Here is a 12,618-nt window from a genome sequence, read left to right as displayed (position 1 = left end):
ACGCGTCATAAGCAGCTGCGCCTCGCACACAAAGTAGAAATCCTCATGTATTTGTTCAGTTTTATGCTTTTCAAGCGAGCGGAGGCAAACTATCCCTCACGTTTAAAATATCAGCTGGATCGTGGCGCCGCTCTCCGTGCAGAGAGCTGCGCGCTCAGTCATCTGTTTAAAGTCAGGTCACTAGGTAATAATCCTGTTTATGTTTGTAAAGTTATATGCATTTCAAGCGATCGTGTTTAAAATGTGAATCGCATTCTGCTGGCACTTAAACACTACTGCTTTGACACGTGTAGCCTTCTGCAGCAACACTAAACAATGCATTGAATGTATGCGGGGCCGGGTATATTTCGGCTGCGACCGTTTGTGGGGACGCGCGCGTGTTCAGCGGAGCGTTGCGGACCAAAGCGCCACCTCCCAGAGAGCGCGCGAGAGGTGATGGATTTGCGAATGCACAAGAGGACGCAGTCTGAGCGCATACACACTTCGGGAAAGATACAACAATTGCATGGAAGTGATTGGAGAGATATATATTGCGTGCACATTCTCAGGGCAAGAGCGGCGAGAAATTCAGCGCATTCCTGAATGCACACGAAATAAAAGGAAACCCGCCAGCTAAGAGGTTCACGCATCATTTTAATGTAAGCTACTTTGGGCAACAATAATGCCCTCTCAACAGTTGTCATTAAAAGTCTTAAATCACTTTTAACAGAAAACATGATCAAGCATATAAAATACAATCTGCATAAACAAGTTGAAAGTAAAATTCATGTACATTTCTTGACTGCTGTTGTTAATAAATATTTAAAGTGGTTGTCGAGGGGTTTTGTGTATATCTTTTCAGTTAATCTTCTACACCCCTGCTCCACTTTTAATATATTCATTCAATGTAAATCTATTTATGCCTTACTAGACTGTTTTTATGTACCTAAATATATGATATGATCTATACTGATATACCTGGTATATACCAGCTAATGTTGTCCTAATTTGGGTGGTCAGACTGCATTTGAAATTCAATCTGCATCTAATTTAGCTAAACCAAGTAAATTTGCTCAAATTAAAGTCATTTTAGGATGCCAAAGTCAAGTTTAATCATATAAAATTTATTTTACCAGCAACAAAATTGTGGCCTGTGTAAATGCTGAGTGGCTAGTAACTTTGGAAAACAACTAGCCACTTTGGCTGGTGAGCAAAAAAGTTAATGTCAAGCCCATGTATAAATGCATGTTTTTACAGTCATTTAAGTAATCGTGTTAAATAATCGAGATTAAGATTTTTATCAAAACAATCGGGATTATGATTTTTCCCATAATCGAGCAGCCCTAATAAAATTGTATATATTTTTTAATATGTAGTATTTTTTGCTGCTGGATCGCCCAAGTTTGCCCAGAGGTAACCAACCACTTCATTTAAGTTGAAAAAAGCAATTCCCATAACATTTTTTATAATATAGTATTTAATATAGTATATCTTGCATAGGATCAGCTCTCTCTGGCTCTTTCTTGAGGGTTTTTTCTACCAGAGACTTTTTCCCCCCACAGGGTTTTTCTCCTAGGAGTTTTTTCAACCCCTAGGGAGACAGCTGATATTAGCTTAACTAAGTACTTTCTTCTATAAGTTACACAATTACAATGCTCACTAGCACGCTTTAATCTTAGCCACTGTACTTTGCTACTTTTGCTTTTCTTAGATTTTTCTGTGTTTTCTCCTGCTCTTATTAATGTAAAGCTGCTTTGGAACAACAATTAAACAATTATGAAAAGCGCTATATAAATCAAACAGTATTGAATAGCTCTAAATGTGTTTTGCTAAACAAAAGGAAGTCATATACACCTAAGATGGTATTAAGGTGAGTAAATGATGGACTATTTTTATTCTTTTAAAAAATGTGCATCTGTTGCAATTCAACATCGACCACTTTTTATTTTTTACTATGGTTAAGATTCGATAATCAACCTTTTAAGATGAACATTACATTAAGGGAAGAAAATACAACATTGTGGTGTTTAATCTCTGTGTATTCAGCTGAAAACCTCACTTGATGACAAACTTTAAAAGCAGCACACTTGAATTGAGAATGCCTGGGGTGGGAGACATGAAAGGATTGTATTGTTTGGGGGTAGGGGTCCCAAGATCTTGTCCTGACCCATCTGTTGTACTCAAGTTCTTAAAGCCCCGATCATCACCAGGAGTAAAGTGATTACACGCAACACATCGGCCCATCATAAACATCAGTATACAATAAATCTACAGTAAACTGTAAGAAAAGAGCTATATACCCTTCATCATACAACACAAAAGCAAAACTAAACATTTATTAATTACACATACAGCCAATCAATGGAGCACAAAGGTAAGGTTATTTATGGAAATGGAGTAAGTCCTAAAAATAAAACACTTCAGAATAGGACGTTTCTCACAGGTTGCGACACACTGTGCTTTGGCAGAAATATCTGCGTTGGAAAAGCAGTACGCTCTTATGTTGCAAATCCCATCTTAATTTTATATTTTTCCTTTTATATTTAACAAAAGTCATATGTTGTTTTGATGGACAAATTGAAAAATGTTTGGCAAAAATGCTGCATATTTTTTACAGTGTAAAACACATTAGATTTAGAACGAGGTGAACAAACTAGACTGACTCCATAAAAACCCTAAAAATACAAAACTTTTAATATGGCAGTGCTAACTGACAGGGATCTGCTCTATATCCAGTCTGTAGAGAGATCTGTCCTGCTGAATAAACAGAGCTTATACACAAGTGCTGGCGAAATCTACAGTCACAGACGATACCCCTGTGTGTCCAATATAACCCTCATATTGGTGAAATCGCCAAAAAAAAAAAAAAAAATCACATATCGGTCGACCACTAGTAAAAAAGTGTTTTTTATTAAAAACATGCTTTTGGCTAATACACATACACTTACATTACATATATAATAACGTTTATGGATCAAAAATGTTATTCAAAGTTGTCCTAAGACAAGAACAGGTATTAGTTTTATGACAACTTTTAGGAAAGGTTATGATCCACTTCAAATGTTGACTAGTGTGGTTCACGTTGTGCTGGTTTGATCCTATTCAGGAGTAAGATCTAATTTAAATCCCCAAAAAGGTGGTCCTGGTACTAAAATCAGCCCTAGTTCCCGTGCTCCTACAGGGTTCATTATAGTTCTGCTTAAGTTCTACAGAGTAGCATCGACGGCGTAGGCTACGTGTCGGTTTTAATACTTCTGCGTCATCGTCCGCGTACACCAGGCAGTATCTACGCGTAGCAGAAAAACAGCCGAAGAAGGCGGGGCTTGGCCAGTAAACCCTCCAAAGAAAAAGCAGCGGCAGTTTGGTGTGTATTTGACAGCAACCATTGCTGCAGCTTAAGTTAATCACTCCTCCCCATCTTTTATTTACTGTTGTTAGCGGAAATCAGTACGAAGACCTGAAGCAAGGTTCCCACACCTAGGTTAACTTCAAATTCAAAGACCTTTTAAGGACTTTCCAGGTCCAATACCCTCAAAATAAAGGACTAAATGTGGGGACACATTTCAAGTGAGAGCAAGATTACATCGTGTTACCTTTTAAGATACATTGATACAGTTCCTTTTCAAGGGAACTTGCGCTGCGTCACTGCGGTGACACTTTGGGGACGCCTCCAGGAGTAAGTGCGTCTGAATGTGTATATCAAATTCATCCAATGGTGAGGCTTAACGACAAAGACAGGAGCCAGGAAGTATATCGCTATCTGAAATATTGCCAAAGACGGTGTTACAGGGACGCAGGAAGTATAGCAAGGGAGACGCAGCGTCTCATTCCCTTCCCAGGGAACAACAGTTACATACGTAACCCGAGACGTTTTCATGTGTCAAACACAACTACGAATACACACTTGTATACAGAAGATATAAGCATTTAAAGCGAACAGTTTAGCACGTGTGCTTAAAGGTGCAGTGTGTAATTTTTTGAAGAAACTCTTGGCAAAAATGCAAAATAATATACAAAACTATATTATCAGGGGTGTATAAAGACCTTTTAAAATGAACCGTTATGTTTTCATTACCTTAGAATGAGACGTTTTTATCTACATACAAAGAGGGTCCCCTGACGTGGAAGTCGCCATTTTGTGCCACCATTTTTCTACAGAAGCTCTTAACGGACAATTTTTTTGTTGTCTCCGACCATGACATGTTTGTCCGGTGACAGCTACCGTAGCTTCTTTATGCGTTTCAAAAGCAAGGGGTGAGCAGTGGACTGAGCCATTAGTTGCAAGTCGCAACCTCACCAATCGATGCCGCTAAAATTTACACACTGCACCTTTAAAAAGTCTAGAACTTTAGTGATATTATCCTACACTACACAGGAATTAATATGGATTTTTTTCCAGAAAACTTATTGCATAAAATAGACTCAAGCACTTTCAATGACCTGTATCGATGTATGTATAGTTTCAAAAACTTCCCAGGACCTTGAACCCCCCCCCCAGATTCACAAACTTTCAAGGATTTCAAGGACCGATGGGAACCCTGCTGAAGGGAGGGGTTCTAGTGGACTAATCCCAGCGCTTGTGGTCCTCGTAGAACAGACGCGTTGCTACAATTTTGCAGAGGTGCACTTCAGGCTACGTATAGCCTATGGCGTACAACCAACACACGACTAAAAAACACCTGACACACAAAAAGCAGGCAGAAATAGTTCAGGGACTATAAAACGGAAACTATTTAAGAAAACATGAAAAAGGAACAGCAGACCTCTCCAGTAGGACAACAGGTCAATTATTTTCCTCATCATATTTAAAAAAACAGCAATACAAAAAATAACACATTTCGTAATATATAGAGCGCAGAACAAAACATTATTAAATGTTCAGTTTCACTTTAAAAATATGATCAATATGACATGCTATGGTTATACTTAACAGCAAAGTAAGTTAAGCAATATTCAACGTTTTCAAATAATTTAGACAAGATTCAGATATTCTGATAAGTCAGTTAAATACAATTTAAATTAATGCAAGCTGAAAGTGCAGCAAGTGTTTTTTTTTTTACAGTGCATACACGCTGCTCAAATGTACATGCTTATGTGTGTTATAATAAAGGGGGGATTGTAATACATTTTGTATTGCTCTTTGTAAGTGAATGCATATCTAAGCGAGCCGCCCATTTTCAGGAGCGAGACCCCACCGCAGTTTTGGAAAAGCAATACGTCCCGTTTCTCGGTGTTGATGGCGAACGTCTCTTCTCAGCGGCTTCAAGTGTGATTGATGAAAAAAGAAACAGACTTTTGTGTGAGAAAGCTAAAACACTTCTCTTTATTAACACAATTCTTCCAGACAACCCTAGAACATTTCTAGCTGGCCTTTTTGTTAAAGTCATGCTGAGTAAAAATTATATTTTATTTATCTATTGCATATTTACACATTTTATTATTAGATTAGTATTTTGATTTTATGTTAGTAATGTTGTTCTGTGACTTTATGCATGATTTTTTTTGTCAGGCAATATTAGATTTTATTTATATAAAAAAAGTTGCTCATAAAAATGAATAGTTTATTTTAAGTGAAAAGATTAATTCAAATTTTCTGAAGGTTTAAAATAAAATCGATCTGCCTATATATTGATTATCAGCCTCGGAATATAAATTGGTAAATTTCCATATTGGCACATCCCTATTTACAAGACATAAGTGCTGTGGATCTGACATCTCGCAGTACAGTTTGAATAAGACAACAACAACAAAACCCAAACACTGCTATATATCATCTATTACTACTTTTTCTATACAATACACAGCAAGATACTGTGATATTGGTGCATTTAAATAGAAATATTTCAATGTTCCCTTTAATTACTTTGGGAAGAACGTGATACGTTTTATACTTTACAGCACTGTTACAATTATTGCTTAATACTTGCATAAACTGACGGCTTCACTTAAAAAATATCCATATAATATTTTTAGCTACATAGTCAAGCCCTAGTAAGTTGTAGTCACATATTACAGGAGAATAATGTACAGTCAGCAGTTCATTATTTCAGAATAAACCCCTGCAGGGTATTGCAACACCTGCTCGCCCAATTGCTGTTTATTTTGCAATAACAACTGGCCAATCATAAATAACAATTGTTTATTATACAAGCCAAGGTGCTAGTTTAATGACTGTTATCCATTCGGTGGAAATTATAACGGTGTGGTTAAGCCACATGTGGTGGTCTCAGCATGACCCAACAGGGGGTTACTTTAACGTAGCAGCAGTGAATAGTGAATGCACACCCTATCAGAACACATGGTTAAGCCTCTTTACACTCGCCTGTCACAGATCTTGAGATGATGGGGGAAGGTGCCACAAACATTCCCAGCATGCACCAGTGAACTCTTGACTCAATTCCCTTCGAGCAGGCTATAAAAATTATCTGATAGTAACATGTTGAACTACGAATTTCTACAATAAGGAGCTTCATTAACAGAGTTAATAAAGAGTTTCGCTAAAAGAAAACAACTTTACACTTTTGGTTGTAAAAGATCAAAGATGAGGTCTAATAATGTGACCGGATCACAAAACATGTAGTTACACGTTAATAAACAACAACTGGGTGACAATCATTGTCATGCTCTGTTACTGGAATCTTCTACAGGAACGGCACAGGAAGGAGGAGTCTCCAAAGGGTAATAAGTAAGTATTATTATTACTCCGGTCTTATGTGATTCGTTTATTCAAACTAATGTAAGGTCCAGGACTATGCAAATGCTACGCGACCTCTATCTCTCCTTTCTGAAAGGGAGGAAGTGAGTAAAACTGGTTTAACTGACATGTGCTTCTCTAGTTTGGCTGGTTTAGTGTTTCCGTATTATTTCCACTCTCACATCTATGCATTTCCAGAAATCTTCATTTATACCCCGCAAAAATGAAAGTGAAAGACACAACTAAGAGATAATACGCATTTCAACACATGTTAGATAGCCAGTACAGCCTAGGAATATAGATGTAGTAGATTATAGAATATAAGAGTACTGATGTATAGATGTAAACTATGTCTTTTTATGAGATCAACATTGCATTAGAATTTAATTATAAGCTAATATATCCATATACATGTAAACAAAGCATACAGTTATAACAACATATAATACATAAGTTACAACAAAAAAATAACACTTTTTATGCAATTTATACATGTTGAACTAATAAACAACATATCTCATTTGGAATCAAATAAAAAAGAAATAAAATAAAGTAAGTGGAAAAGCGAAAGATATATTTTGTTATTGGAAGAAAAATAAAAATACGTTTGACTAACTTCATTGAATCCAGTCAGAAATCTCTCAGCACTAGCATCCCAAAACACTAACTCAGATAAGATTACATTTAACGCCTCCCCTTTATCACTAAACATACACAAAGATAACAAGATCAACAACCTGCTAAAAGTTACGTGGTTACTTATTTTTGATTTAATATAATGACGGATTTCATTGATATGACACCTGTATCAGTTAGCTTAGCCCGGTCAGCTAGCCCTCACGTCTACGCACATATTCACATTTCCACGCTAATAAACTCCACGTAAAGCACAAACTACGGCTCGGTTTGAAAATTAAATCTCCGGTAGAGATAATTTCATTCGCAAAGAAAAGGCACACATATAAAGTAAAACTGATATTTGGTCATTTAGTGTACTCACCCCCGATCACTGATGCAGCACTCCGCCTGCAGCTCCAGCGCATCACGTGTGGACGAAGAACCCGAAGCAGAAGCTCCGCCTCCCACACGATTGGCTACTGTATTCGACATAGACACGCCTCTTAGACACTGCGAGATGATGATTGCACAAACTTTACGTCTGTCATGGCATGTAGCCCCCGCCTTCGACCTGCACCTCGTGGACACCGATGATTGGCCGTCGAGTATGCGGAAGTAGATTTTTATTGGATGCTGCACAAGAAGTAGTGAATGGTGACGTCAGATATATGGATAAACGTATTTAATATTTTTAAATATCATAGATAGATAGATAGATAGATAGATAGATAGATAGATAGATAGATAGATAGATAGATAGATATGCAAGGTGTACAATGAAATATAATTTATTTTGGCATGACAGACATCACTATGTGTGATATTTATTGCTGGTTCTGTCATGTTAATGAAACTGAGCATTTAATGAATATGACACACCCTAAACATTCCGGTTGTTCTTTGTTTAGCAACGAGCATCTCATTTAGATCAGCTGATTGACTGGAGGCCAGTAAGACAAGATGATCAGCCATCGGAGGCTATAAACTGGTTGAGTAAGACTTGTTAACTGGTTTATAGTGAAACTATCCCCAAAGAGCCCACATACTTTTGAGTTATGTTCAGGTACTTAAGAACTTTATACATCATGGTACCATTAAATAACATTACATGTACATTTCCACATGTAAGTAAATACAAAACAACATACTGTAAATCTTTAAAGGTAAACAGTGTTTCTGTCTTTTGAAATATATAAATGTGTGTGTGTGTGTATTAGGGATGCATAACGATTAATCACAATTAATCTATGGCAGAATACAAGTTTTTGTTTACATCATACAGTATATGTTTGTGAACTGTGTATAATAACTTTGTATAGATAAATACACACACATGCATATATTTAAGAAATGATTACATGTGTATATACATTTGTATATTTATATATAATTTATATTATATATAAATACTTAATATATAAATATATATTTTCTTAAAATGATACATGCATGTGTGCATATTTTTGGATAACATATGAGTTTGTGCTGTGTGTAATTATTATGTATATATCAATACACACGCATTCATTCATGTATGTATTTAAGAAACACTTACATGTGTATATACATTTATTTATATTTTTATAAATTCTATTATATAAATAAATGTATGTGTGTGTGTTTAAATATACATAATATTTACACACAGCACAAACTCATATTATGCAAATAATTACTTTTATTTTGTATGAGATTAATCTAGATTAATCTATGCCCAGCCCTAATATTTATTATATAATACATAATTATTATATGCAGTTAACCTACATATATGATGTAAACTTTTATTCTGCTATATATTAATCGCGATTAATAATTGGGTGATTCTCACGAAAACTTGGTTTTAAAAATGTCAAGCATGAAAATGTAAAAATTGCTTAAATTTACTTTTTTTCCCACCAGACATTGAAAAACAAAGTCTGGAGTAAATGGGAACATTAATTTAAAAACTTGTACTTTTAATTTAACACTTTTTGTAACATAATTAAAAAAAATTGTCCTAAAAAATCTCATTACCGCAACAGTCAGAAAACATCAACACTGACATATTTTCAAAATGACATGACAAACCTGAAAGAACATAATTTGGAGATTCTGCACATGCATTTAAAATCAAAGTATTATGCTTCTATTAATTAAATTAACATTTAATAAGCATCTGTTGTACAGGGGTGTCACAACAGGCCCGGTCACACAGGGGGCTAAGTAAAACCTACTGTATGATTTTGATATTGGGTCCCAGAATCCAAGCAGCACCCCTGTATCTATATACAACTGGTCTGTTTTTCATACTATCTAAATATTTAGGACTGTACGGAACATCAACACTAAATTACAAAATAAAATGACATACATTTTGATGGCTTATATACTAACCCTACGCAAAAGTTCCCCAAAAATTAAAATTATGTCATCATTTTCTCATCCTCATGTTGTAAACTGTAGGAATGTCTTTTTTTCTGATGAACACAAGAGAAGATATTTTGATAAATGATGGTAAGCACACAATTGATGGTACCCATTGAATTCTATCGTATTTGGATTAGGACCCTCCCTCAATATTTATTTATAAATAATAGTAATAATAATAATAATAATAATATTTTTAAGCATGAGCAACAGTAATAGTGATTCATCCATACCAAACAAAACAATGAGTGTAATTTTGAAAGATAAAGGACACACTTTATGGACAGTTTGCATGTCAGCTTTGCAGCATTTACACACTGAAGACTTTAACTTTATTCAATTTAGCTACAGTAGATGAACCTCTTCTGCACAGATTAAAGATTTATCAGCATCATTGTAGATCAGATGTGAGGGGTGATCTTTCAAAACACTCCTGTTAGTGCACACAGTTTCTCTTTTAATGTATGTAGGAAACTTTTCTTTAACTCGAGGTGTTTTCAAACATACTGTCGTCCAGTTTATTGCGCTAACGTGCAGTAATTTTAAGGCATAAAACAGTGTATCATTTAATGAACAGTTAGAGATAACACAGCCTCTACATACCAGTGCATTGATTTACAGACATAACATGTTTCAGAAAGGATCTCTTTCTCTCTCTCTGTATTTATATACCCATGAAGATTTGCTTCAGTTTATCTTGAAGCTCTAACACACGTCACTATTGCCAAATTGCATTAAGAAAAGGCATTATTAGAGAGAGATAGATAAAAACATATGCTCAGACTTCATTTGGTTGGAAAGTAAATAGACAATAACAAAAATATAGTTTAAAAAAATGATCTGAAGGCTTTCCTTGTGTTTGTTGTATTTTAATTATCACAAGAAAACTCCAGCAAACTTTCAGTTTTTCAGAAGAAACATATTTGCAGCATAATCTACATACAATAAATCTGAACTCTTTCATTATAACTAATCATTTGGACCGACTTTGGATGACACGCTAGGCCTGTGCACAAAAAAAACCACACGTTTGCCCGCGTGTACTTTCGAATGTATCGTAATAAATACAATAAATATACAATATTCCCAATAGTCCGAACAGAATTATTCGTCAACGAATTACCAACACAAATTGAACTTTGAAAATTGTATCTGGAGTAGGAAATTAAGAAGAGAGTCCTTGAAAAGCAGCATTAGTTGAATGTCAAAGTTGGGCACAACCGTCCAGGAAGCCCCTGACAATATCACCAGTGTAATAACATAAACCCACCCATGGGCATATATACATATAAATACAGTTTACAAAACACAGCGTCAGTCAGTCAACCTCAGCTGTGCGTCTTATGACCGCACGAGCCGTTCGTCTTTGTGCGACAGCTCACGTTCAGCCAATAGCTGGCATCCTTTACCCTGCTATAACAGCTTGTCGCCAGCAAGTGGCACTATTGGACCAAGCTAAAGAAACTCATGGCTGGAGCTCATGTCTGAACAGACTCCATGCTGCATCAGTGAGCCCGCTGAAGTCAAGAGGTATTGGTGAACGTCCATCACTCGGCTTTCTTGATGAAAATCTGTAAATAGAAAAAGTCACAAGTGCATTGCTGATATGGTTAATTCATCATAATTTATGCATAACACATGCCAATCAAAATGACTCTGCCCATGTCAAATGCCTTGTTGCTATGGGTGCTGCCAGGGTGTTGCTAAGGTGTATTTTTAGCATATTGCTAAATGGTGGCCAGGATGTTCAGCACGTTGCTATATGATTGCATACTGACCAAAATCAGATGAATCATCACGGTCTCTCAAGATGTTTTGCCTGCCTACATCACACCCTGCTTGTAAAAACCCAGCTAAAGTCATTTTGTAGCGATACATAAAATCGTCCTACAAAGAGCATTCTTTGAAAAAAATAACCTTGATATCTTTAATATTGACTGAGTAAGTCTATGTCAAAGATTGAAATTAATGTTTGAAATCAAACTTTGATGCTGTAAATCTCATTCAGGACTGGATTTCACAGATGTGGCGCACAACTTCAGGTCAGATTAATTTGAAAGTAGTTCATTTTAGGGCTGTCAAAAGATTAATTGCAATTAATCGCATACAAAATAAAAGTTTGTGTTTGTATAATATACACTCACCTAAAGGATCACTAGGAACACCATACTAATGCTGTATTTGACCCCCTTTTACCTTCAGAACTGTCTTAATTCTACGTGGCATTGATTTAACAAGGTGCTGAAAGCATTCTTTAGAAATGTTGGCCCATATTGATAGGATAGCATCTTGCAGTTGATGGAGATTTGTGAGATGCACATCCAGAGCACGAAGCTCCCGTTCCACCACATCCCAAAGATGCTCTATTGGGTTGAGCTCTGGTGACTGTGGGGGCCATTTTAGTACAGTGAACTCATTGTCATGTTCAAGAAACCAATTTGAAATGATTCAAGCTTTGTGACATGCTGCATTATCCCGTTGGAAGTAGCCATCAGAGGATGAGTACATGGTGGTCATAAAAGGATGGACATGGTCAGAAACAATGCTCAGGTAGGCTGTGGCATTTAAACGATGCCTAATTGGCACTAAGGGGCCTAAAGTGTCCCAGGAAAACATCCCTCACACCATTACACCACCACTTCCAGCCTGCACAGTAGTAACAAGGCATGATGGATCCATGTTCTCATTCTGTTTATGCCAAATTCTGACTCTACCATCTGAATGTCTCAACAGAAATCGAGACTTATCAGACCAGGCAACATTTTTCCAGTCTTCAACTGTCCAATATTGGTGAGCTCGTGCAAATTGTAGCCTCTTTTTCCTATTTGTAGTGGAGATGAGTGGTACCCGGTGGGGTCTTCTGCTGTTGTATCCCATCCACCTCAAGGTTGTGCGTGTTGTGGCTTCACAAATGCTTT

At 36.3% G+C, this 12,618-nt stretch overlaps 2 protein-coding genes across 2 annotated transcripts in view; both read right to left on the bottom strand.

Annotated features, from left to right (window-relative positions):
• Positions 1–7,830, bottom strand: part of canx (calnexin) — a 29,236-nt gene extending 21,406 nt beyond the window's left edge. The window contains exon 1 of the mRNA XM_073854045.1: positions 7,674–7,830. The gene's annotated coding sequence lies outside the window, so the exon portion shown is untranslated. The remainder of the gene's footprint in view (positions 1–7,673) is intronic.
• Positions 7,831–10,253: 2,423 nt separating this feature from the next.
• Positions 10,254–12,618, bottom strand: part of mgat4b (alpha-1,3-mannosyl-glycoprotein 4-beta-N-acetylglucosaminyltransferase B) — a 154,696-nt gene continuing 152,331 nt past the window's right edge. Inside the window, exon 15 of the mRNA XM_073854046.1 lies at positions 10,254–11,271. Within this exon, the coding sequence (XP_073710147.1) occupies positions 11,248–11,271 (24 nt within the window). The 3' untranslated portion in view covers positions 10,254–11,247. The remainder of the gene's footprint in view (positions 11,272–12,618) is intronic.

Source organism: Misgurnus anguillicaudatus, chromosome 16, assembly GCF_027580225.2.
Source record: "Misgurnus anguillicaudatus chromosome 16, ASM2758022v2, whole genome shotgun sequence".
NCBI classification, from domain to species: domain Eukaryota; kingdom Metazoa; phylum Chordata; class Actinopteri; order Cypriniformes; family Cobitidae; genus Misgurnus; species Misgurnus anguillicaudatus.
This window is presented reverse-complemented; position numbering and strand designations above follow the sequence as displayed.